Source organism: Erpetoichthys calabaricus, chromosome 3 (genome assembly GCF_900747795.2).
Source record: "Erpetoichthys calabaricus chromosome 3, fErpCal1.3, whole genome shotgun sequence".
Lineage (NCBI taxonomy): Eukaryota > Metazoa > Chordata > Cladistia > Polypteriformes > Polypteridae > Erpetoichthys > Erpetoichthys calabaricus.
Window position 1 is genome coordinate 279,336,696 of NC_041396.2, and position 25,955 is coordinate 279,362,650.

The following is a 25,955-nucleotide window of genomic DNA, read 5'->3' on the forward strand; positions in this document are numbered from 1 at the left end:
AATTCATGAGCAGGGGGGCAGAATCAGAAAATTCACAAAGAAACGAAGTACAAATTAAATACATGAACAGAAGCAATGCTAAAACAGCTAATCCATCGTCTGTTTCTTCTTTAAATACCAGTAGGGTGTTTATTGAGCTGCAGCATCTGATAGGCCATGCGCCCCGCTTACAAGTGATATAATTTAAAGAGCTAGTCACCACAAAGCTAACATTCATAAACACTACATTATAAGTAAATACATTTTTATTTAATCATATGGAACATAAAAGAGACAAAATCAACAATATTAAAAAATAATATTTAAAAGACAAAAAAATATTTAAATAAAGAGAAAAGGGGGCAGGGACAAAAAACATGACTGAAATTGTTATACTTCAGCCAGGATTCTTCCTTTGGCTGGAGTTCAAATCTTTGTTTATGTCTCCTTTGTTCATTTTGTATTCTTTTGTTTATGTTAATATTGTTTGTGTTTATTATGTGCATTATTGATTGTTTTTTTATTTAGCCTATGTATATAAACCTTTGGGCGGCACGGTGGCGCAGTGGGTAGCGCTGCTGCCTCGCAGTTGGGAGATCTGGGGACCCGGGTTCGCTTCCCGGGTCCGCCCTGCGTGGAGTTTGCATGTTCTCCCCGTGTCTGCGTGGGTTTCCTCCGGGCGCTCCGGTTTCCTCCCACAGTCCAAAGACATGCAGGTTAGGTGGATTGGCGATTCTAAATTGGCCCTAGTGTATGCTTGGTGTGTGGGTGTGTTTGTGTGTGTCCTGCGGTGGGTTGGCACCCTGCCCAGGATTGGTTCCCTGCCTTGTGCCCTGTGTTGGCTGGGATTGGCTCCGGCAGACCCCCGTGACCCTGTGTTCGGATTCAGCGGGTTGGAAAATGGATGGATGGATATAAACCTTTGTTATGTTTCTTGTGTTTTGTAGGTGGTTCCCCTAAAGGCGGTGCCACCTGCCCACAACCGCAAAGTACTGCCCTCCTCCCTATAAAGGTGAAGCATATCCCACAATACCTTGTGGTTCACTCAGAGGCTCTTGGGAGTTTTTGGTGAGTTATTGTGTTTATTGTGTGCTTTGTATTACTGGATATTTAGACCTTCTGCTCTGGTTGATTTTTTATTTTACTTCGCCATTGGATTTCTTTATTAGGACTTGGTTGCTTTGGGACTTGGCTTTTGCAGGCATTGTATGACTTTTGTGCTCTTTGGAGAGTCACACTGTAACAGAGAAACTTGCTTAGCCGGTAATGCACTACTGATGTGGTTGATTGATTGAAGTGCCAGAATCCGTGGTTTCTAGGAGCCCGGGCTTTTTACATAACAGGCTTACATTTAGTATTTCATAAAGATCGTGTGCTTGTCCTTATATCATGCTGGGGTTTGATGGTAAATCCCCCCACCCCAGTGGGTATTTTTGGCAGTGTTCTGGAAACTCTTGTATGATTTAAGATTTTTATCATGTACAGTTTTCATTTTTGTATTCATTTCTTTTTTTTTTTTTGTTTTTGCATTTTGTTTTGCTAAATTTCCACATTTCGTTATTCCTGGGCCTCTATTTTGGTTCTTGTATGTGCCACCATATTGTGCCTCAGAAGGCTTTTTATTGTTAGCAACAACCACCTGTTCCTATTTCATGATGGCAAGACATCACGAGCTGTGATATCATTACCCCCAGAAAAATTTTTAAATCAGTATTGCAGACTTCCTGTTGTCAATGTTTATGGATTTTTTGAAAAACTTTTGCATGTTCTAGTGCTTAGAATTTCCAGTTTTTCTACACTTTTGCTGTGTTTTATTTGACTATAAATTTTGGTTACAGTTCATAGTTTAGTTTGCTAGTCACTGTATTCTCCTAGCTTTGATCTTTCGCACATTTAAAAGACTATCCTTTAGTATGAAATTTATGCTTCACTATTCTCTTCCTTTAGGCTGCCAGCCCATAACACTTACTAGTTCAGTGTTGCCAGGAGCCAGTGCCTATTTCTGCAAAATTAACCACAAGGTAGAAACCAACCATGGATGATTCAGTCCACAGTAGGGAATACTCAGACTGCCAGTGGCACAGTTAAAAGTGAACCTAAGGTACAAGTGTTTGTGACATGAGAGCAAAACCAGAGTGCTTAGAGAACACACACAGATACTGACGAATTCAAACCCAAGATTTTTTAACAAGAATAAATATAACAATAGCTTCTTATTCAATTAAGTTATCAATTAATTAAATTAATAATCGCTCAATTAATTAATTGAGGGTGTAAGAGCCAATCTTAAAATGTTTAATGTTAATGTAGGAATTGCTTAATTTCAATAATAGAATATCAGTCTCTAATAGTTGCTTAGTATATGGTATAATCCTTTACCCCCTGTAAGTTAATATGAAATTGAACTTTCTTAGCTTATCTGTATACAGAGTGTTAATTAAGCCACTTAGAAAATAGTCTCACCGCTAGCCTGGACTGTCAGATAAATCTGCAAATAGCAGACTGCCATACAGTCTTCTGACCATTTTGATATGAACATTTGAAAGTACGACTGTATGACCAAACTTTGAGAAATAGAACAATATAAATAAGCCTTAAACAGAACTTTTCTTAAACAAGAACTTTTCCTTTCTTTAATATGAAATTTTCACAATTTTTTGCATGAACTGTTTTGCTTTGAATTTTTCTAAAACTTTTAAAACAAAGATAGGTTGTCTCTGGAATTATTTGAAACATATTAACACTAATGCCACGGCTGTTCTATGAGGCAAACCTAAAGCTGAAGAACTTTGGTAACTTGGTACAAACACAGCTACAGAAGCCACTACTGTTGTCTAAGGCATGGTGAGAATTTAGGTGCTTTTGGTATGGAAGGCTCAAAAACAGAAGCTGTTGTTTATTGTTCTATGTAGCTCTTTTTAAGAACCTCCATGTTTCCATCTTGTATGCAACTGAGATGGGTCACCATTAGCAGGTAGCAGACTCATTAAGGTCACAGGTTATGTTATGTTTATGTCTTATGGGAACTTCATAAATATAAGCATCTGAGAAAGAAAATCAGCAAGCCCTTCAACTGATATCTGTTAATGGGTGACATATCGAGTTAAATTATCTGATTACGCATCTACAAGGGAGAGAGCATGAAGAACATTGACGCATTGAGGGTGAATGGTAGGAATAATTTGCTTCTAGACCTTTCAACAATGGGTTTGTGTTTGTATTAGGTGTACTTTTATATTAATTAATGGCTGAACATGAAATTATGAAAAGTCCACTAACAACACAAAAAATTGCAACCAATCAAGCAAGCAAAAGATTTTAAAACTTGTCCATGTTTCTCCAAGCTAAACACAAAAAGAAATTTAATAACTTGTATCGTAAATGATGTAAGCCACCTTGGATAAAGGCGTCAGCCAAATAAGTAAATGTAAATTATTTAAAATATATATCCGGGAGGAGGCCGCGGGGAAGACCCAGGACACGCTGGAGGGACTATGTCTCCCGGCTGGCCTGGGAACGCCTCGGGATTCTCCCGGAAGAGCTAGAAGAAGTGGCCGGGAAGAGGGAAGTCTGGGTATCTCTGCTCAAGCTGCTGCCTCCGCGACCCGACCTCGGATAAGCGGAAGAGGATGGATGGATGGATGGATATAAAAAATTAAAATTATTTAACAACTTGATTTTTTCAGGCAAGGAAGAAAAAACTTATACTCACTAATCATGTTAACATGTTTGATGTTGATTAGCATATGCAAATAAGAATTTCACTGTACTATGGACATGTGACCATAATGCCCCTATAATTACAAGATTCCAAGAAGGTTAACGTAGCCTCAAATATTATGTTTGGAAGCTCTGTATCCTGAAAGGCCACCAGAAGGCAGTACTTGCTATAGCCAATAATATATTGAAGTGCTAATCACAAGAAGCATACAGTAAATGGCCTGCTCTTGTTAGAGTTGAGGTGAAGTGAGTGATGGAGGCAGGTGTAACATTCCTTATTTTAAGGGGAAGATGGGGTAGAGAGACCATTCAAGATGTGAGAGAAGCTACATGTGGTGCATATTAAGTCAGACAACGTTCCCTTACCTGGTAAACAGTCTTAAGTTTGGAAAGGCCCAACCTGGGCAAAAGGATGAAATTTAGAAATTGTCTTTCCTTAATAGGCATTTTTGCAGCTCTGGGTTATTTCTATACAGGATCTGGGCACTGGAACCATTACATTATGTTGTAGACAACTGACTAAATAAGCAAGGTATTTTGTATCACATTTAAGTTTTAGTGTAGTCTGTAGTGGCACTCACTATAACAAGCTCTACACAAATTAAACAAAGATGGATATTGATTTTTGCATACTTGAGGCTGAGGATACCTGGTAGTTGTGTTATACCAACCATAACTATAAATATACCTCAACTTTAAATGGTGTTATCAACCAAAAGAGTGATATCTCACCTTTGCCATCCAGGATTTGGGTCGTGCCATGGCCTTCCTCCGCTTAATTGCTTCTGTAAGTCTTCTCTGGCCTGCATTGGAGTATAAAGGATTAATTAATGATTGTCATTTATTTTTGCACAAGAGGGGTGATGTGTGCGTCAAATATCCCCAAAGGCCACAACCAGTACACTTTCAATCTGTTTTAATGAGATCTTCACATATGACCCCTCATGGGCTATTTAACACTCCGCAATCCGCACTGCTTAGCAGATTCACTATCACAGGTGTGTTTTTATTATGGCGTTCCCTCAGGGTCAGAGGCACCTACCCCGTGGCATGCACTCTGTCCAGGAAAGTATTGTTGTTAAAGAATAAATGAAAAGGCCATCCATTAACTTCATACCATTGAAATGCTGTGTGACCCTGAACAAACTGCTTCTCCTTCTTGGACTCCATTTGTAAAGTACAAACACTTCTAAAGTACAAGTACACCTCTTTGATTTGTAAATTGTAAACTGTCAAAGTAGACACTTAACTTTTGGTTTTTAGGCCTTGAATATCTCCAGTCCATAGCTAGCCCTGAATGGCTCCAAGGCCAAGTCTTTGTTGGTGGGCCACAGTGGCTGTTCTTCTTGACAACTCAACTTATTTACAGATACCAATTAACACATGTGAGCCATGGGAGAATAAACATGTTAGTTTTTATTTACCCATTTTCACACAAAGCAAGCATGCTATTCTTCTTATTTGAATCTACACGGTCCAGAATAAAAAGTCTTTACATCAATTATAAAAACAACTTTTTGATAGCTTTTCTCACAACTGACAAATGTTTCACACAGACATATTCAAAGTACTTTTATAAACACGTTCTGTGCTCCTAATACTTTGGTACTTGCTAAGTTTTACTCAAACGTCATACAGCACTGGGAAGAAAGGAATTCCTGGAGCAGGCTGTAGAGTTTTTAGGGTCACTATTCTCCCTACTGCAGTTTATTGTGCTTTTGCGAAACGTGGCTAACTACCACCATCCCAGATGCTAACGTGGAGCTACCCGGGTTTAGCACAGTTAGAGCGGACAGAGATGCAAGTACCTGTGGGAAGCACAAAGGAGGAGGACTCACTCTCTATGTTAATACACGGTGGTGTAACTCTGGACATGTTAACGTCAAAGTCTCCACTTGCTGCAAGGACATCGAACTGTTGGCCGTAAGTTTGCGTCCCTATTACTTGCCCAGAGAGTTTGGACACGTCATTGCTGTTATCGTTTACATCCCTCCTCGGGCAGACGTGGAGACAGCGAGTGACATCATCCATTCTGCTGTTGCTAACTTAGGCGCTTGTGCTAATCGCTGGAGACTTTCACCATGTGACGCTGGACAAAACATTACCTGCCTTTTCCCAGTATGTGGACTGTAACACCCGGGGAAATAAGACTATTGATTTACTGTATGCAAATGTTAAAGACGCATACAGCGCCACCCCGCTGCCTGCGCTTGGGAAAGCAGATCATAACCTGGTTCTGCTTCAGCCTCACTACAAACCAAGAGTGAGGGTCCTACCTACAACCACACGCTCATTCAGGAAGTGGTCCCCGGAGGCAGAGAAGGCTCTGAGAGACTGGAACTACAGACTGGGATATCCTGCAGGGATCACATAGTGAGAAAATTGAGGAGGTTGTTGACTGCACTACTGACTACATCAACTTCTGTATGGACATTGTAGTTCCAGTAAGAACAGTACGCTGCTATGCTAACAACAAGCCATGGATTACAAGTCACATCAAGGGCCTTTTGAACAAGAAGAAAAGGGCTTTTAAAGGCGGTGATCAGCATGAGCTCAAGCACGTGCAGAAGGAACTCCGAGTCCAGCTCAGGAAGGCAAAGGAGCAGTACAGAAGAAAGCTGGAGCAGAAGTTGCAGAATAACAGCATGAAGGAAGTGTGGGATAGGATGAAGATCATCACTGGCTGCAGCTCGAAGCAGGGTGCCACCATCAAGAGAGACGTGAAGAGAGCAAACCAAATGAACAACTTCTTTAACAGGTTTGACCACCCTAACCCACTCTCACTCTCACCTCGGAGTACTTCACCCCCCACACATCCTTCTGCTGATACCAGCATAGGAAAGACATCCCCACCCACAATTACAACAGCGCAGGTGAGCAGAGAGCTGAGGAGACTTCGTGCCAGCAAAGCAGCGGGTCCAGATGGAGTATCGCCACGACTGCTGAAGGTCTGTGCATCGGAGCTGGGGGGTCCTCTACAGTGCATCTTCAACCTGAGCCTGGAACAGGGAAGAGTCCCGAGGCTTTGGAAAACATCTTGCATCACCCCAGTCCCAAAGGTATCACGTCCTAGTGAGCTGAATGACTTCCGGCCTGTTGCTCTGACATCACATGTGATGAAGACCATGGAGAGGCTGCTGCTTCACCACCTAAGGCCACAGGTTCAACACGCCCTCGACCCTCTGCAATTTGCATGTCAGGAGAAGGTGGGAACGGAGGATGCCATCATCTATATGCTACACCGATCCCTCTCCCACTTGGACAGAGGCAGTGGTGCTGTAAGAATTATGTTTCTAGACTTCTCTAGCGCCTTCAACACCATCCAACCTCTGCTCCTTAGGGACAAGCTGACAGAGATGGGAGTAGATTCATACCTGGTGGCATGGATCGTGGACTATCTTAAAGACAGACCTCAGTATGTGCGTCTTGGGAACTGCACGTCTGACATTGTGGTCAGCAACACAGGAGCACCACAGGGGACTGTACTTTCTCCTGTCCTGTTCAGCCTATATACATCGGACTTCCAATACAACTCGGAGTCCTGCCACGTGCAAAAGTTCGCTGATGACACTGCTATCGTGGGCTGCATCAGGAAGTGGCAGGAGGAGGAGTATAGGGACCTAATCAATGACTTTGTTAAATGGTGCGACCCAAACCACCTACACCTGAACACCAGCAAAACCAAGGAGCTGGTGGTGGATTTTAGGAGGCCCAGACCTCTCATGGACCCCGTAATCATCAGAGGTGACTGTGTGCAGATGGTGCAGACCTATAAATACCTGGGAGTGCAGCTGGATGATAAATTAGACTGAACTGACAATACTGATGCTCTGTGTAAGAAAGGACAGAGCCGGTTATACTTCCTTAGAAGGCTGGCGTCCTTCAACATCTGCAATAAGGTGCTGCAGATGTTCTATCAGACGGTTGTGGCGAGCGCCCTCTTCTACGCGGGTGGTGTGCTGGGGAGGCAGCATTAAGAAGAAAGACGCCTCACGTCTGGACAAACTGGTGAGGAAGGCAGGCTCTATTGTTGGCATGGAGCTGGACAGTTTGACATCTGTGGCAGAGCGACGGGCGCTAAGCAGGCTCCTGTCAATCATGGAGAATCCACTGCATCCACTAAACAGTGTCATCTCTAGACAGAAGAGCAGCTTCAGCGACAGACTGAGGAGATCGTTATTCCCCCAAACTATGCGACTCTTCAATTCCACCCGGGGGGGTAAACATTAACATTATATAAAGTTATTGTCTGTTTTTACCTGCATTGTTATCAATCTTTAATTTAATATTGTTTTTTTGTATCAGTATGCTGCTGCTGGAGTATGTGAATTTCCCCTTGGGATTAATTAAGTATCTATCTATCTATCTATCTATCTATCTATCTATCTATCTATCTATCTATCTATCTATCTATCTATCTATCTATCTATCTATCTATCTATCTATCTATCTATCTATCTATCTATCTATCTACTCACTGAAGTCATGTGCTGCATGCGGAGTGTAGCTGCCATCAGCAAAGATGATTACCTGTTTCTTCATCTTGGCCCTCTGGTATATACATATCACCCACATTAACACCAAAATTTTGGATGTCTGGCTTGTAACTCTTTTGACCTTATTTAAATTTTGATTTGTGAGGCCATTAAACCAGGAAGTGGAGATTGAATTGATAGAGCACGCTGTTCAGGACCTGAACAATATACACAATCTCAGAAAGAAAAATAATAATATTAAAGACCTCAGCCATCTAGCATGGTCACATTTTACCAAGCACCATTCAGGACCATCAGCACATGTATCACAGGATAAAGGGACAATTTTATCCATAACTCCTAAGGCTGCTTAACATCTGCTCAGAATCAAAACTGCATAAAAATACCTGATATATTATATCATCCATCCATCCATCCATTTTCCAACCCGCTGAATCCGAACACAGGGTCACGGGGGTCTGCTGGAGCCAATCCCAGCCAACACAGGGCACAAGGCAGGAACCAATCCCGGGCAGGGTGCCAACCCACTGCAGGACACACACAAACACACCCATACACCAAGCACACACTAGGGCCAATTTAGAATCGCCAATCCACCTAACCTGCATGTCTTTGGACTATGGGAGGAAACCGGAGCACCCGGAGGAAACCCACGCAGACACGGGGAGAACATGCAAACTCCACGCAGGGAGGACCCGGGAAGCAAACCTGGGTCTCCTAACTGCGAGGCAGCAGCGCTACCACTGCGCCACCGTGCCGCCCTATATTATATTATATTATATTATATTATATTATATTATATTATATTATATTATATTATATTATATTATATTATATTATATTCATAGTCTACTCTTGGCATTAAACTACTGTCATGAGTCCTTGGTAAAAAGCACATTTTACTATACTGCTCAAAAAAATTAAAGGAACACTTTTTAATCCAAGGATAGCATCAAGTCATTGAAACTTCTGAGATATTGATCTGGTCAGTTAAGTAGCAGAGGGGGTTGTTAATCAGTTCCAGCTGCTTTGGTGTTAATGAAATTAACAACAGGTGCAATAGAGGGGCGACAATGAGACGACCCCCAAAACAGGAATAGTTTAACAGGCGGAGGCCACTGACATTTTTCCCTCCTCATCTGTTTTTTTCACTAGTTTTGCATTTGGCTACAGTCAGTGTCACTATTGGTAGCATGAGGTGATACCTGGACTCTGCAGAGGTTGCACAAGTAGTCCAACTTCTCCAGGATGGCACATCAATATGGCAGAAGGTTTGCTATGTCTGCCAGCACAGTCTCAAGGGCATGGAGGAGATTCCAGGAGTCAGACAGTTACTCTAGGAGAGCTGGACAAAGCCGTAGAAGGTCCTTAACCCATCAGCAGGACCACTATCTGCTCCTTTGGGCAAGGAGGAACAGGACGAACACTGCCAGAGCCTACAAAATGACCTCCAGCAGACCACTGGTGTTAATGTCTCTGACCAAACAATCAGAAACAGACTTCATGAGGGTGGCCTGAGGGCCTGATGTCCTCTAGTGGGCACTGTGCTCACTGCCCACCCAGCACTATGGAGCTCGATTGGCATTTGCCATAGAATACCAGAATTGGCAGGTCCACCACTGGCATCCTGTGCTTTTCACAGATGAGAGCAGGTTCACCCTGAGCACATGTGACAGATGTGAAAGGGTCTGGAGAAACCGTGGAGAACGTTATGCTGCCTGTAACATCGTTCAGCATGACCGGTTTGGTGGTGGGTCAGTGATAGTCTGGGGAGGCATATCCATAGAGGGACGCACAGACCTCTACAGGTTAGACAATGGCACCTTGACTGCCATTAGGTATTGGGATGAAATCCTTGAGCCCATTGTCAGACCCTGTGCTGGTGCAGTGGGAGTCCTGGGTTCCTCCTGGTGCACGACAATACCTGGCCTTATGTGGTGGGAAGATGAAAGAATTGATACCATTGACTGGCCCCCATGCTCGCTCACCTGACCTAAATCCAATAGAACACCTCTGGGACATTATGTTTCTGTCCATCCAACGCCACCAGATTGCACCGCAGACTGTCCAGGAGCTCAGTGATGCCCTGGTTCAGATCTGGGAAGAGATTCCCCAGGACACCATCCATCATCTCATTAGGAGCATGCCCCCCCAACGTTGTCAGGCATGCATACAAGCATGTGGGGGCCATACAAACTACTGACTATGATTTGGAGTTGCTGCAATGAAATTTCGGTGAAATGGATTAGCCTGCTGCATCATTTTTTCACTTTGTCTATTTTCAAAGTGTTCCTTTAATTTTTTTGAGCAGTTTATTTATACATGACAATACGTTTGAAACTGAACTTAAAAGGGCAGCAAGATGGCCCTGTCTACTCTGAATAGTGTAAATTTATGTACTACAGTGGAGTTATTTAAAATTTCATTTTTTTTTAAATTAAAGTCACTCTATCAAGTTCTGAATCTTGTCAAAAGTGAGGCAAGTACAGTGTTTGTAATGCTACTAACTCATGGCAACAAATGGTAACGAGCATGTATAAGGTTTCTGACTTAGAAATCTCAACAGGAACCTTGACGTGTTGCCACTGGTTCCCATGGTGAGAGGACTGTTGTTTTTCCCAGTACCCCTGGTGGTTTCAGTTTTGGTGCTCTTAACCATTTTTGTAACTTTAAAAATGTATTGAGAGAAGTTGCTTTTGAGGGAATGCCAAGTGTGTGTTATATGGATGGATGGATAGACAGACAGACAGACAGACAGACAGACAGACAGACAGACAGACAGACAGACAGACAGACAGACAGACAGACAGATAGATAGATAGATAGATAGATAGATAGATAGATAGATAGATAGATAGATAGATAGATCTCCACCCTTCTCAATGCACTTGCACCACCTGCCTGGAAGTGCCTGGATTTCAGCAAAATAAAACGTTTTGTCTTGTCCTCGCAACCACTTGTGCACCTGAGTTATTGTCGAACAGTTTTTGGTTTTCCAGTTGGAGCACAGGCAGGTCAAGTGACTTGGTCATGGTCACACAGTGTCAGTAGCGGGATTTGAACCCACAACCTCAGGGTTTGATGTCCAAAGCCTTAACCTTCTCTCAGTTCTAGAGGCCCATTTTGTTGATTTTAGTGAGTGCTCATTCAGCTTTGTGGCTCCGCTCTTGAGCTCTCTTCTTGGGTCTGATTCTGAAGCTCCATCAGTGGATTCAATAAAGTCTACCCTGTTCTCTTTGGCATTTCATTCTACTTGACTATAACTAATATTCTTATTCCGTTCTGTTGAAACAACTTTACTTAATGTTACGTCTACACTTTCGCCAAGTCTCAGGAACCCTGCAACAGGCTGTCTCTTTCTTGTTAGACCAAAAGAAAGTGACAGTCTGCTGCAAAATTTTCAGTGTCGGGCAGTCCTGGTGAGAGCCTAGGCACGACATCAAACACATTGCCAAATTCTGAGTTAGTGGTCCACTGTGCGTCTGCGTGGGTAGTTTTGTAGTGTGCGAATACTGTACGGTTTTACATTCATTCCTGTATTTCTCTTAAAACAAGTTACATCTAATTATCTCATTTTCATTCTGTATTCATACCTGTATTTCTATAAAAATAAAAGTTACACCTAATGTCTCAAATAAAATTATTTTTGCAGTTTAAGAAGTGCTGTTAATGTATACAGGTATTGTAAAGCTTGGGTCACTGAGTTTCATGAAAGACAGGAAGGTGAGTCCAGGGTTCCAAGGAAAAAGTATACAGAAGGGAGGTACAGTCCCAAGACTTCATTCAAAATAGGAGCTGTTACTTCAACACTCAAGGCAGAAGCCACGACATGGGCAATTGTCCTGGTTTCGCTCCCATCTTCAGATTAGAAGAACACCACCGGCTCAGAATCACTGCTGTGACAGACCATGAGAGTGCGAGGAAGAGCAGAGTGTGTGGTAAGTCTGATCCTGCAAAGGACAACCAAGTACTTTGCCTTTGTTTCGCTGTTTACCAGACGCAGAAGAGCTATGGAGCTGTCCTTGTGCTGATGCTGTCAGAGATGGCAAATCGTGAGTGACCCTGGTCACAATAGTATACGTATTTCCCTGTATTCGTTATAATGAAATTCCAATTATCTATACTAATAAAAGGCAAAGCCCTCACTGACTGACTGACTGACTGACTGACTGACTGACTGACTGACTGACTGACTGACTGACTGACTGACTGACTCACTCACTCACTCACTCACTCACTCACTCACTCACTCACTCATCATTAATTCTCCAACTTCCCGTGTTGGTAGATGGCTGAAATTTGGCAGGCTCATTCCTTACAGCTTACTTACAAAAGTTAGGCAGGTTTCATTTCGAAATTCTACGTGTAATGGTCATAACTGGAACCTGTTTTTTGGCCATATACTCTAATGGAGGAGGCGGAGTCACGTATCGCGTCATCACATATTACGCCTCCTACGTAATCACGTGAACTGAAAACGAGGAAGAGATTTACAGCACGAGTCAAACGCGGGAACGAAGGTAAATGACGTTAATTGTTGAGTGTCTTTTAATACTGTGTAAGCATACATATTAACACATGTGCAATTAAACGTGTGCATTTACGGGGTGATTTCTCAGGCTTAAAAGCTCGCCTTTTATTAAAAAGGTAAATGCAAACTGTTTTCATTCTGAAGGGCACAAACCACGTTAGATTTCAGCCGTTAAACGCGCAAAAATGTCGGTACACCAGATAAAAAAGCGCAACATATTATCAGTTGTATTGTATGCTTACAATACATATAGAAATGTGTTAATCGTTAACTAATAGTATGGGATGCTGTTTTTCGACTCGCGCCTTGATTTAAACGATTCCATGTCTTGGTGGGTTTGCGTAGCTTATTGTCAATATCTTTACACCTGTTTTTAAGACTTATTGACTGAAACGGGCTTTCACGAAAAAACTTAGGGCTTTGCTACAGGATACACCCTCCACAAGTTAAGGAAGTAAAAAGAAAGGTATATATTTCTGTTTTATTTAAACCTTTTAAGTTCGTATGCATAGCCCCATTTGGCTGTTTTAGTTTTTTTTTCTTTCTTCAGTAATATTTAATCTCCTTAAAGAAAAACAACATATGCATTTTACTTTTTTTGTATCTCTTTAGTAATATTTTAGTGTAAAAGGATAACCAGTATTTAAACCTTTTATGTTACTTTATAAAGTTATGAAAAATTAATAAGAAAGCTACATATTTTGGCAGCTGCTGCTTTAATTTTCAATGAAATGAAGAAAGCTCTCCAAGAGAAAACCTCAATGAAGAAGAAACAGTTTGCACTATCTAAAAAGGAGAAACCCTCATTTATAAAGGTTTGCTGCAGATGACTTAACTGAAAATAAATGAACAGTTCCTATGTGTATAATACATATTTATCTATTTGACTTATGCCTTTATCCCAGAAACTTGCAACATCTGAGGTACAATTTGTTACATTACTTTTGTTTTTTGCAGCAAGGCAGGTGAAGTGACTTCCTCAGGGTCACACAGTGGTGTCAGTACCAGGATTTGACCTGACAAGCTCCGGGTTTGCTGAAATATTACTGAAGAAAGAAAAAAAATGAAAATGGGCAAATGGGGCTATGCATACAAATGTCCATCCATCCATTATCCAACCCGCTATATCCTAAATACATGAGCCAATCCCTGCCAACACAGGGCACAAGGCAGGAAACAAACCCCTGGCAAGGTGCCAGCCCACCGCAGGGCGCACACACCCACACACACCACGGACAATTTAGAATCGCCAATGCACCTAACCTGCATGTCTTTGGACTGTGGGAGGAAACTGGAGTACCCGGAGGAAACCCAGAGAGACACGGGGAGAACATTCTAACTCCACGCAGGGAAGCGAACCCTGGCCTCCTAACTGGCACCTTTCACTGCGCCACCATACCGCCCGCATACAAACTTAAAAGGTTTAAATAAAACAGAAATACCTTTATTTTTACTTCCTTAACTTGTGGAGGGTGTATTCTGTAGCAAAGCCCTAACTTTTTTCATGAAAGCCCCTTTCAGTCAATAAGCCTTAAAAACAGGTGTAAAGCTAAACTTGCAGCACCGCTATTCAGTTACACTTGCCTAACGCCTCTCCTAAGGGGAGATACTGTGGGATCTGGGCATCCGTCAAAGCACCAACCACAGGCTCGATTAGAAAGCGGGAAGCTGTGATTTGTCGTCTCCCTCCCATGTAACAATCACAGCCCGTGTTACAATGCACTATGTATGTATGTGTATATGTATATATGTGTATGTGTGTGTGTATGTATGTGTGTATATGTATGTGTATATATATGTTGATATGTGTGTATGTGTATATATATATATATATATATATATATATATATATATATATATATATATATATATATATATATATATGTGTGGATGTGTATATGTATATATCCATCCATCCATCCATTTTCCAACCCGCTATATTCCTAACCACAGGGTCACGGGGGTCTGCTGGAGCCAATCCCAGCCAACACAGGGCACAAGGCAGGAACCAATCCCGGGCAGGGTGCCAACCCACCGCAGATATGTATATATGTATGTATATATGTATACGTAGATATGTGTATATGTAGATATGTATATATATATATGTATATGTATATATATGTTTACATAACCTCTTTAACACACTACTTCTCCGCTATGAAGCGCGGGTATTTTGCTAATAACTAAATATTTTTATGTTCCCATGAATTTCGTTACAGTGGGATTCCACATATATATATAAAATAAGTCGATGTATTTTACTACTTCTGGTGGCTCATTTACAGCGAGTGCAACTGTTCTCTTTTGGCAACATTGTTTTGTTTTCAACATGAAAAAGCACAGCTTGATACTAATAACTTTGCTAATTCGTGATATCTGCGTGATGCTCAGCAGGTGTCGCCCCTATTCATTTTCTTTTTGACGTTATGGTGGTTATCAGTTGCCATCCTTTATTGACATTAATAAAGTTTGATGTTCGATTTTCAATAAATACAATTCTTACACATGACTGTGAATTATGGACACGCATGTACCATATCCTTTTGGTCTTCATCACTTAATCACTACTGAGAAGATGTCACTGGTCTTCTTCCCTTTCTTTCTTCCAATTACAGTGTTGTTCATCACATAATTGACTTCTGATGCTCAGCCAAAGTGACTGCTCTTCTTTTTCATTCTGCTATGTTGTTTCTCAGTCACGTTTCCATAAATACACAACCACAGGTCATTTTCTCGAGGTTGCCATTACCTCAAGTTTTTTGAATTTGCAAAACTTATTAGGTCAGAAGCTTTTGATTATGATTAATATCATGTTTCTACCCTCAGTATATCATAATTGCACGGCAGATGGACAGACCTTGGCATTTTATACATTTAGTATTTATATATACAAAAAACTAAGGTAGATGGATGCTATGTATAGAGTATTTATGCATGTATCCATTCACCTATCCATCTTCTAAACCCACTTATGCAAAGCAGGGTCAAGAGGAAGCTGCAGCCTATACCAACAAGGATCAGGAACAATCCATGGACAAGGCACATATATACTCTACACAAATGTACATATAAACATACATACATTTATGTTGTATACTTAAAAAAAATACTCGTTTTTGTGTAAATCATGAATGTCGTAATTCATGAATGGCAAAGATGCACATTTAATAACATGCTACCCCACATTATAAATGTACCCATACAAAGTTGTTTGTAAAACTGCTCCTGCTTTCTTTGTGTAAATTCTCCAGGCATTGTTTAAATATGACTTCAAGAGTATGGGAGTACAGCAGACCTCTTACTGATAAATATGACAGAATAATATTGTATATCTCATTTGAAAAAAACTTGCAGAGATTATTAAATATTATCTGTGGTTAAAAAATATTCAGGGATATGGATCCTACATATATAACATACACTATATGTTATACACTATAACATACACTTTTTAACACATTGAGTTCTGAACTTAATGTTCATGAACCTGTCTTTCTGGAAGCCTCTAGGGAAACTTGCGATAAATTTCTTTACTTTTTCTTGAAGAAGGTTGTAAGCCCTAGGGCACTCATTTCACCACCTTCTCATGATCCGTCCATTTTAATATCCTGTTTGGCTGTGTTTGACCACTTCGAGCCTGTCACTTTGTCCTTTTTAAAGCAGCTGGTTTTCAGTATGAAGCCATCCGGCTCCCCCCTTGATGTTGTTCCTCCTCGACTTCTTAAGGAGGTCTTTTCTACCTTGGGTCCTTCTATTCTTACTATTATTAATAGTAGTTTAACCTCTAGTGTGGTGCCTAAACATTTTAAACATGCTGTCGTGCAACCACTGCTGAAAAAAACGGGTCTGGACCACTCTGTTATGTCTAACTTTAGGCCTATTTCCAAGCTACCTTTTTTGTCCAAACTCTTGGAAAAAGTCATCTATACCCAACTGAAGTCCTTTCTGGATGAACATGCAATTCTGGAAGTGTTCCAGTCTGGGTTTAAAACTCACCACAGCACTGAGTCCTCTCTGTTAAGGGTTTTTAATGATATTCTTTTGACAGTGGACTCTGGTGACTGTGTACTACTTATGCTTTTGGATTTAACAGCTGCATTTGACACGATAGACCATGAGATCCTCATCTCTAGGTTGGAGCAGTGGGTGGGCATCACAGGTTCAGTTCTCCAATGGTTTAGGTCCTGTCTTTCAGATAGAAGGTTTTGTGTCAGTACTGATGATTTTACTTCCACCTCTGTTGCCCTTCCCTGGGGGGTACCACAGGGCTCCATCCTGGGACCTCTTCTGTTCTCCTTGTACCTGCTGCCACTCGGCGCTATTTTTCGGAAACACTGTATTTCCTTTCATCTTTATGCAGATGACTGTCAGGTGTATTTCCCTCTGAAGCGCCAAGGTCCATGTTCTGTCCAGCCCCTGCTTGATTGCCTTATTGACATAAGGAGTTGGATGGCATTAAATTTTCTAAATTTTAATGAGAACAAAACAGAAGTCATGCTATTTAGGCCCAATAGCACCAGCGGGACACCCTGCATCGACCTTTCCACTGTGGCTCAATTTGAGAAATCCATGATCACAAATTTAGGTGTAAAAATGGATTCCACTTTAAAACTTGATAGCCATGTGAACGCAGTGGTAAAATCTTGCTTTTTCCAGTTGAGGCAGCTATCAAAAATCAAGCCTGTGTTGTCTAAGCGCAACCTTGAAACAGTGATACATGCTTTTATAACATCTCGTCTAGATTACTGCAATTTGCTTCTTTTTGGAATTAGCCAGTCCTCCATGGCTTGCCTACAGCTGGTGCAAAACGCTGCTGCTCGATTTTTAACTGGCACAAGAAAGCATGAGCATGTTACCCTGATTTTGGCTTCCCTCCACTGGCTTCCAATTCGTTTTCGAATCCATTTTAAGATCCTTGTATTTGTTTTTAAATCTTTTAATGGGTGTGCCCTTCTTTATTTGTCGGAACTGCTGCACCCTTATGTACCGTCTCGCTCTCTCAGGTCAGCAGACCAGATGCTTTTAGGCATTCCCAAGGCATGATGCAAACTCTGAGGTGATCGAGCTTTTTCAGTTGCAGCCCCAAAACTCTGGAACGATTTTCCATTGCACATTAGGCAGGCTCCTTCGCTAGCTGCCTTTAAATCCTATTTAAAAACAGATTTTTACTCTCTGGCTTTTAACCCTATATAATATGTTGGCTATTTGTATACTTTTTATACTTTCTATTAAGAATCTCTTTAGTTCTTATGTGTTTATGTGTTGTTTTTCTTTGTACAGCACTTTGGTCAGCCTTGAGGTTGTTTTTAAAGTGCTTTATAAATAAATTAAATAAATAAATAAATATATGGACAAAAGTACTGGGACACACCTCTTAATTATTGAATTCAGTTGTTTCAATCAGACCCATTGCCACAGGCATATTAAATCAAGCACCTCGCCATGCAGTCTCCATTTACAAGCATTTGTGAAACAAAATGGCTAGTTCTGAAGAGCTCAGTGACTTCAACCATGGCACTGTGATAGGATGCCATCTCTGAAATAAGACGGTTTGTGAAATTTCATCCCTACTGGATATTCTATGGCCAGCTGTAAGTGGTGTTATTGGAAAGTGGAAGCATTGAGGAACAACAGCAACTCAACCATGAAGCAGAAGACCATGTAAAGTCACAGAGTGGGGTCAATGATTGCTAAGGTACATGGTGCTTTAAAGTCGTCAACGCTCTACTGATTCCATAACTAAAGAGTTCCAAACTTCCACTGACATTAATGTAAGCACAAAAACTGTGCAGCAGGAACTTCATGGAATGTGTTTCCATGGCCGAGCAGGTGCATGCAAGCCACACATCACCAAGTCCAATGCCAAACATTGGATCGAGTGGTATAAAGCAGACCGCCACTGGACTGTGTAGAAGTGGAAATGTGTTTTATGGAATGACAAATCACTCTTCTCTGTTTGGCAGTCAGATGGGTTTGGAAGATGCCTGGAGAACATTATCTGCCTGACTACATTGTGCCAACTGTGAAGTTAGGTGGTGAAGGGATAATGGTGTGGAGCTGTTTTTCAGGGTTTGGGCTAGGTTCCTTATTTCCAGTAAAGGGCAATCTTAATGTTTCAGCATACCAAAACATTTTGAACAACGCTATGCTTCCAACTTTGTGGAAACAGTTTGGGGAAGGCCCTTTTCTATTCCAGCATGACTGTGCCCTAGTGCACAAAGCAAGGTCCATAAAAACATGGTTGGATGAGTTCGATTTGGAAGAACTTGACTGGCCCACACAGAGCCCTGACCTCAACCCCATCGAACACCTTTGGGATGAACTGGAATGGAGATTATGAGCCAAGCCTTCCCATTCAACATCAGTGCCTGGCCTCATAAATGCTCTGCAGAATGAATGGGCACAAATTCCCACAGAAACACTCCAAAATATTGTGGAAAAACTTCCAAGAAGAGTGGAAGCTGTTATAGCTGCAAAGGGGGGTCCAACTCCATATTAAAGTCTATGTATTTGAATGCAATGTCATCAAAATCCTTTTTGGTGTAATGGACAGGCGTCCCAATACTTTTGTCCATAGAGTGTATATGGCATGGAGAGGATGACAGAGTAAATGTATGACGTATCAGCAATGGAAAGTCTATGATTTTGAGGGTTAAAAAGAGATTCATCTAAAAACTTGTGACAAATACATGCAGGCATTATGATGTCCTGAGATGTCCTTGTCCAATTCATAAAGTTTTACTCTACCTCTGATCTACTCTTCCTGCTGAAAAAGGAAATTGCTAAAAGCAAACTCCACAAGGAGAATGAGACGGCGAATGAGTTAAAACCAGGAAGCTGGGCCTGGAAGGCAGCACCACTAACCACCATACCTTTGTGCTGACCTCTATTCTTGTTGATAAAAAGCCACCTCTTGACCCTGAGTTGGATTAAGCGGGTTTATGAGTGTTATCTTATGTTATGAATTTAATTGCCTGTACCTACATGTTGTGGAATAGTGAAATCTGTTAGAGCCTTCTAACATCAATTAAAAACAAACTCACAAATATATTTAAAAACACAGAAATATATTTCTAATTTTTTCCAGCCAAATTATTAATGTCATTGTTCTTTTGGTGTAGCAACGGTTTAAATAATAAAAAGCAAAAGAAGAAATGACCTACATATTTAGACAGGAATCATGATAAAGGCAAGAAACCCTGCAGCACATTGAATTCCCAGAACCAAACTTGACAACCATTATGAAATCATAGGGGTCTTTGAAATTTCTGTGATATCATAAAATTTGGCCTTTAAATCATATTCTATTTCATTTTCATTTTATAAGGTTAGCGTAAAATATCAACATGGTGGTTAGTTCTGCTGCCTCACAGATGCAGCAGCCCATGTTCGAATGCTAGCACTGCCTCGAACAAATAGATTTGTGCTTGATGCCATCAACATGGGCCTTCACATTGTGCTGGAGCATCGGGACATTAAGGAACTTATACCAGAATACTGTTTGTTCAGCTTTTAACACCATTGTCTCCGACCTTTTGTTACCTAAACTTCTACAAACTGAATTGATTCCTTCTATCTGTATATGGATTTACAGTTTTCTGATAAACTGGAAAAAATATGTTGCGTGGGCTCCCATCTCTCAGATTGTCTCTGTATTAGTACAGGTGCCACTCAAAGCTTTTTTTTTTTCCTCCCTACTTTATTCCTTGTACATCAATGACTGCAGGTCTACTGATCCTTCAGTTAAAATCATTAAGTTCGCTGATGACACTAATGGTAACAAAACAGCTTACAGAAAAGAGGAGTCTCGTCTTGTGTCTTGGTGTGCTTCCAACAACCTAGTGCTCAATACCACCAAGACAGTGGAAATGGTCTTTGACTTTCACAAACAGCAGTTACCACCTCTCCCACTAGAAATGAATGATTCTGTAGTCAATATAGTGGTATTCTTCAAATTTGTGGGCACAACTATCACAAATACTCTCAGCTGGGACGTTAACACCACCTACATCACTAAAAAGGCACTGCAGCGATTGTACTTCTTACGTCAGCTAAAGAAATTAAATATTTCCCAGCCAATCAAAGTTCAATTTTACAAAGCCATAATTGAAAGTGTGATCACATTCTTCATTGTTGTCTGGTTTGGTTCAGCAACGGCACATTCCAAAAATAAATTACAGCGTGTTGTGAGGTCTGCTGAGAAAATAATTGGCTGTGCTTTTCCATCTGTCATAGACCTGTAGATATCTTGCGTCACTAACTATCCCAAAAGGACCACCATGGACTCATCTCACTGAGCTCATCCATAAACTCCCCTCTGGTAAACACTTCAGGTCAATTAAAACTAAAACTAACAGACACCTCATTAGTTTCTTTCCCAGAGCCATCACCCACTCAAACCAGAAACAGCCTGACTTTTTTGTATATTCATGCGTTCTGTCATGTACTGTATGAAGGTGTGTGTGTGTGTGTACAGTGTATGTACATGTATGGGTGTGCATGTGCATACACACTGCACACTTGCACTTTCACTTGCACATCATCATTTGCACATCTCTTTTATAATTGTACTATTCTTCAACTTTGTTTGAAGTTTTTCTTTTTAACTTGTACTATTTATGTTATTTGTATGTGATGCTGTATTCTGTTATAAGCAGCTCAAAATCTATCAAGTCAAATTCTTATACATTAATTTCTGGCGAAAAAAAGTGAATCTGATCCTGATTCTGATCTGGGAAGCTTTCATATTCTTGCTATGTCCATGTGGATATATCTCTGGGTACTTTGGTGACTATGAACTGCCTCAATACGAGTGAACGTGAACAGCAATGAATTGGCGCACCATTCAGAGCGGATTCCTACTTTGCTCTCAGTGCTGTGGGGATAACATCAGCCCTCCCAAACCTATAACTGGACTAAGTGGATTATGAAAAAGAAGGTGCTGTATACTGTAGATTCAAATCAGTCTCACTGAGATTCAATATTTCTTTTGTTAAAAGAGGCCTGGGGGATCAGTGCCAACATAAAATTAAAAAAAAAACTTTTATTTTATGTAGCACCTCTCTGTAAATGAATACAGTCATTACATTTAATACACAATTGCAAAACTACATTTTTACAATGGGAGCACAGACAGGCTAAGTGATTCCCCTGAGGTCACACAGTAAGTTGAAGATGTACATAACATCATTTTGTTTTAAACTCCAGCGCCTTAGTTACTGAGACACATAAAGTGGAATAAATTCCAGCTTTATACACAAAAGTTAAGGGTTATGTAAAACAAAAGCAGTGCCCTGCTTGATCATCATCAACAACATTGTAGAAAACACAATTTTATTGTATGTACTCATAAAAGTGATTTCTGCACTCACCCGGCCTGCCAATTCCAATCTGCTCCAGGTCTGATGGTTTGACAGTGTCAAAATGTTCCAGGAGGGTGACATTGAGTTCATCTCGGATCCGTGTGTAGAATCTCTCCAACTGAACCTCAGTGAGGAGCTGCAGCAACCAGTCAGCATTCTGGTCTGGTAGCATCATTAACCTGAACGATGGACAAAACAGACTTAAGGTAGTATGGGAGCACTTCTGACTTCAGTATTTGACATTCTGCTGCTGTGACTTTGACTGTGTTGATCAACAATATTTGCCAAAGTGTTTTTCTGGAGCAAATATGTTGTGTTCATCTATTGTTCGCTGAATATGTTCCTTTTAATCTGCTGTACGGCCAGCTTAGGCAAACTTTTTTTTTCCCACTGCCCCATAATACTTTGCCATGCCAGTGTGACGCCACAGAGCCGTAGCAGTCCTGCACAGAACTTTCACTCGTGTGTACTGTTAGATTGTTGCTGATCTGCTTCACGCATACGTGTTGTCATGACCTGATCAGTACTCCAACCAACCTCCCTGCATGTATTTAAGAAACAAAAAAAACAGTATTTTCATTTGAGGGGTGCACTTGAAGACCATAATGAGTACTGCCACCGGATATATAACACTGAACCCTATGCGCTGGCAGCACAGCACCGCATGACTAGTTTGCATGCCTAATTAGCCATGCGCCCAGCTACAATCTCAAAATAAGCCTAAAGGAGCCGTCCCCTTGTTAGAACACACAGGATACCCTGAGAAATAGTAATAACAAGAGCTTTACTGCTATTTACAGAAAGAAGTGCAAAACATCTACACAGATACATACGAAACAAACAAGATATTCCCGCTACACCCTGAGGTGCAACTTCAAACAATGAAATGAGGCTGTTTTCGGCTGCCACTTTGTGGCTTGGCCAATGTGTACCCCAAGACTGGAACTCTGAGAGTGCAATGATCTATAGTTGTACTTTCTGCTATTTGATCACAATTTGTTGTATTTTGCTTGGGGTGTTTATCTGTATGTGTCTTTTGAAGTTTGAGTGGTTAGCACTGCTGCCTCACAGCCCACGTCACATTTTTGGTCATAATAATCAATCTAGCATAGTCAGCAGATGTTTCCCTAGCCCTCAGGGACACATTACCCCATTATAATCCACTCAAAACCAGTTCAGTTCCACTATTGGCACGTAGATGTATCTTGCTCAATTAGAAAAATCCTAACTCTCCTATTTTAAGTTAGTGGGTAACTGATGTTATATACTATTTGAAACTGGAAAATATCTAACTATCACTTAGAGGATCTATACAAAACTTTTTCAGAACCTGGCAGGATCTAATCAATAACATTTTAGAATAAGCATTTAAATTGAGAAAGCATGTTCTCTCCCCTCTTTAACTCCATTTATCTTAACTCATTTATTTTATATCTATTCATTTGTCTTTACTAGCATAGTTTTACACTGCTGGACTAGCTCTCTTTCTCAGGGGTGGGGGGCTGATTTGTTTCAAACCTTTTTTTTTTTGTAAAACTTGAGTTATGTGTATGGAATGTTTTTTGATTTTAATAAAGTCAGTTCCTCCATTCCCATAAACTTTAATGCATTTCGAAGAGTTTAGCAAAGTTTCCGAATATTTCTGTGATTTCACCAAATTACGTGGGGTTCGCACATCACTCACTAGTTGTAACTCTTCATTCTTTGGTTGTCCACTCACTGTTCTGTTGTTGGCTTTAACACACCTGTATGTCAATACATGCTATGACTATAATATTTCAATGCACTTTGAAAAAGGGCACTATCAGTAACAATTAATGTTTATGTAGCACTTTTCCTGCAGCCCATCATCCAAAAAGGGGCTTATTTCTACAACTTAGGCCCCCATTGAACTTCACAACTTTTCCAGCGATTTTAAATTGTACACTCAATTTACATAGATGAGTTATGGCCAAATTCTAGCATGCACTGAAGGCTTCCAGTTATGTAGTTTGACATCCCCAGAGACTAAGGTGCAGACTTGTGTGTGTGTGTGTGAGCTGACAACCAATGGCTCAACTTGAAGTACGATGCGTGCAGTAAAGTTGAAAGGAAAGAAGAAAGGAGGGTGTTCTGTATTGTGCAAACAGAAGAGAGGCCTGTCTGTTTGATATCTTGTGTTTGTAATGCCATATCAAAAAGGAAAAATAAAGGGCCAGGTTTATGACCTAACTTGGCAAATGCTGAAAACATTTCTATAGACACTGGTGCTTCAGGTAATAAGCTGTCAGAATGCAGAGAGTTCATAATACTTTGAAAATTTAAAAGTGTGCTGTAGAGTTGTGATATAATCCATTCTTCCTCTCTGATTCCTAGTAATGTAATTTGATATTTTTAAGGTGGCAAGATCCAGCAACTGTAGTTAAGTTTGGCACACTCTCTGTCTAGAAGTCATGAAGTGTGCTGCTGGCCTCACAGATGTATAGGGGAAGCCAGTGGCGTAGTGATTAGCTCCAGAGTTCGGGGTTCAAATCTTGAAATTGCCATTGTTTGTATATAGCATTGCATGATTTCTAGACGCCTCTGTATGTGTTGTAATGTTCTTTCTTATATTTAAATTATTACAATTTTAATTTCTTTCACTCATTTGGGGTTTTTGACAATGGAGATTGTGTTTTCTGTTTTGGTCTTTTGTTTTCACATTTATTGTTTGAAATTAACTTGCGGTATTTTATTTGCATCACATTTGTTTATTCTCTGCCTCAGATATGAGATAGAATTCTATGGACCACGACGTTAATATACAGTATAACGTTGCCACGATGACCTTTCTTTACCTGAGATTAAAGACATTCTGCTTCTTTTTACTTATAGGTTAATCTCTATTTTATTTGATTTCTTACTTTAGGATTTTTTGCTTTCCCTCTTGACTTCATTTTTTGGCTCTGATTTAAAGATTTTGGCATTCTTATTATGACTTCCTGGTTATGATCTTTACCTGCCTCACAACTGATCTCTTCTTCTGATCCTTTCATTTCTTGCTGCTATTTTTGTTTCATTCCTAGCAGAACAGGTGCACATCCCAAAGACATGTATCTTAGACGGATTTCTGAATTAGGCATGATGAGGGTGTGTGTCATGATCCCAAGTGTTGTAATCCCAGTGTCTATTTGTTTTTCTTCGTGTTTACTGCTAGGTTTTGCCCTTTTGAGTGCTATTTTATTGAGGTCATTTTCATTTCAGCAGCCATCTTGGGGGGAATTTGCGCTACTGTTTTTGGTGACGTGGTACCCAACCATGTGATGCATGGTATCATTCCTTGAAGCATTGAAACAATAATCTCACTGTACTCTTGTTGTCCTAATTTTGAGATAAAATCCAAAAAAATATTTGACTTATTTAAATTTTGCTAGAGTTTGCTTTCTGTTAGGTTTTTAAATGTTCATGTGTTTTCTCATCTAAATTTCTGATTGCACCGCTTGATTCTTCGTGACAATTTATCAGTACTTTGGCCTTGGCTTGTTCATTTTTTTTTTTTTGCCAGGTCCCTAATACTCTTTCATCTATTGCTCATTTTAAAACTTACTCCACCACAAAAATAATATTTTTTCATTTATTACACAAATCATGTAATTTGTAATGCTTGCCAAGAAAAATTCTAAATATCATGTTTTAGAAACAGAATGAAAAATAAAAACATTTATGATATAATTGGGGTTATTTGTTGAACAACACTGGAGAACAGTAAACAATATTAAAAAGTCCATAAAAAAATTCCATAATACACATCCATATTACTAAACGAGCAGCCTGATGTTAAATAATCTTGAGGTACTCCAGTCATGGAAAAAAATAGAAATGTAACAACTGTAAGGCGGGTCTACA

The 25,955-nt window shown here is 40.4% G+C and overlaps 1 protein-coding gene across 2 annotated transcripts in view; it reads right to left on the bottom strand.

The window, feature by feature from the left end:
• tnk1 (tyrosine kinase, non-receptor, 1) overlaps positions 1–25,955 on the bottom strand; it is a 113,112-nt gene that overhangs the window by 58,623 nt on the left and 28,534 nt on the right. For both annotated transcript variants that reach the window (XM_051925231.1, XM_028798424.2), the window contains exons 2-3: positions 22,101–22,270; positions 4,432–4,502 (exon numbers count right to left, since the gene is read on the bottom strand). In XM_051925231.1, coding sequence (XP_051781191.1) covers positions 4,432–4,502; positions 22,101–22,266 — 237 coding nt within the window. In that variant the 5' untranslated portion in view covers positions 22,267–22,270. The remainder of the gene's footprint in view (positions 1–4,431; positions 4,503–22,100; positions 22,271–25,955) is intronic.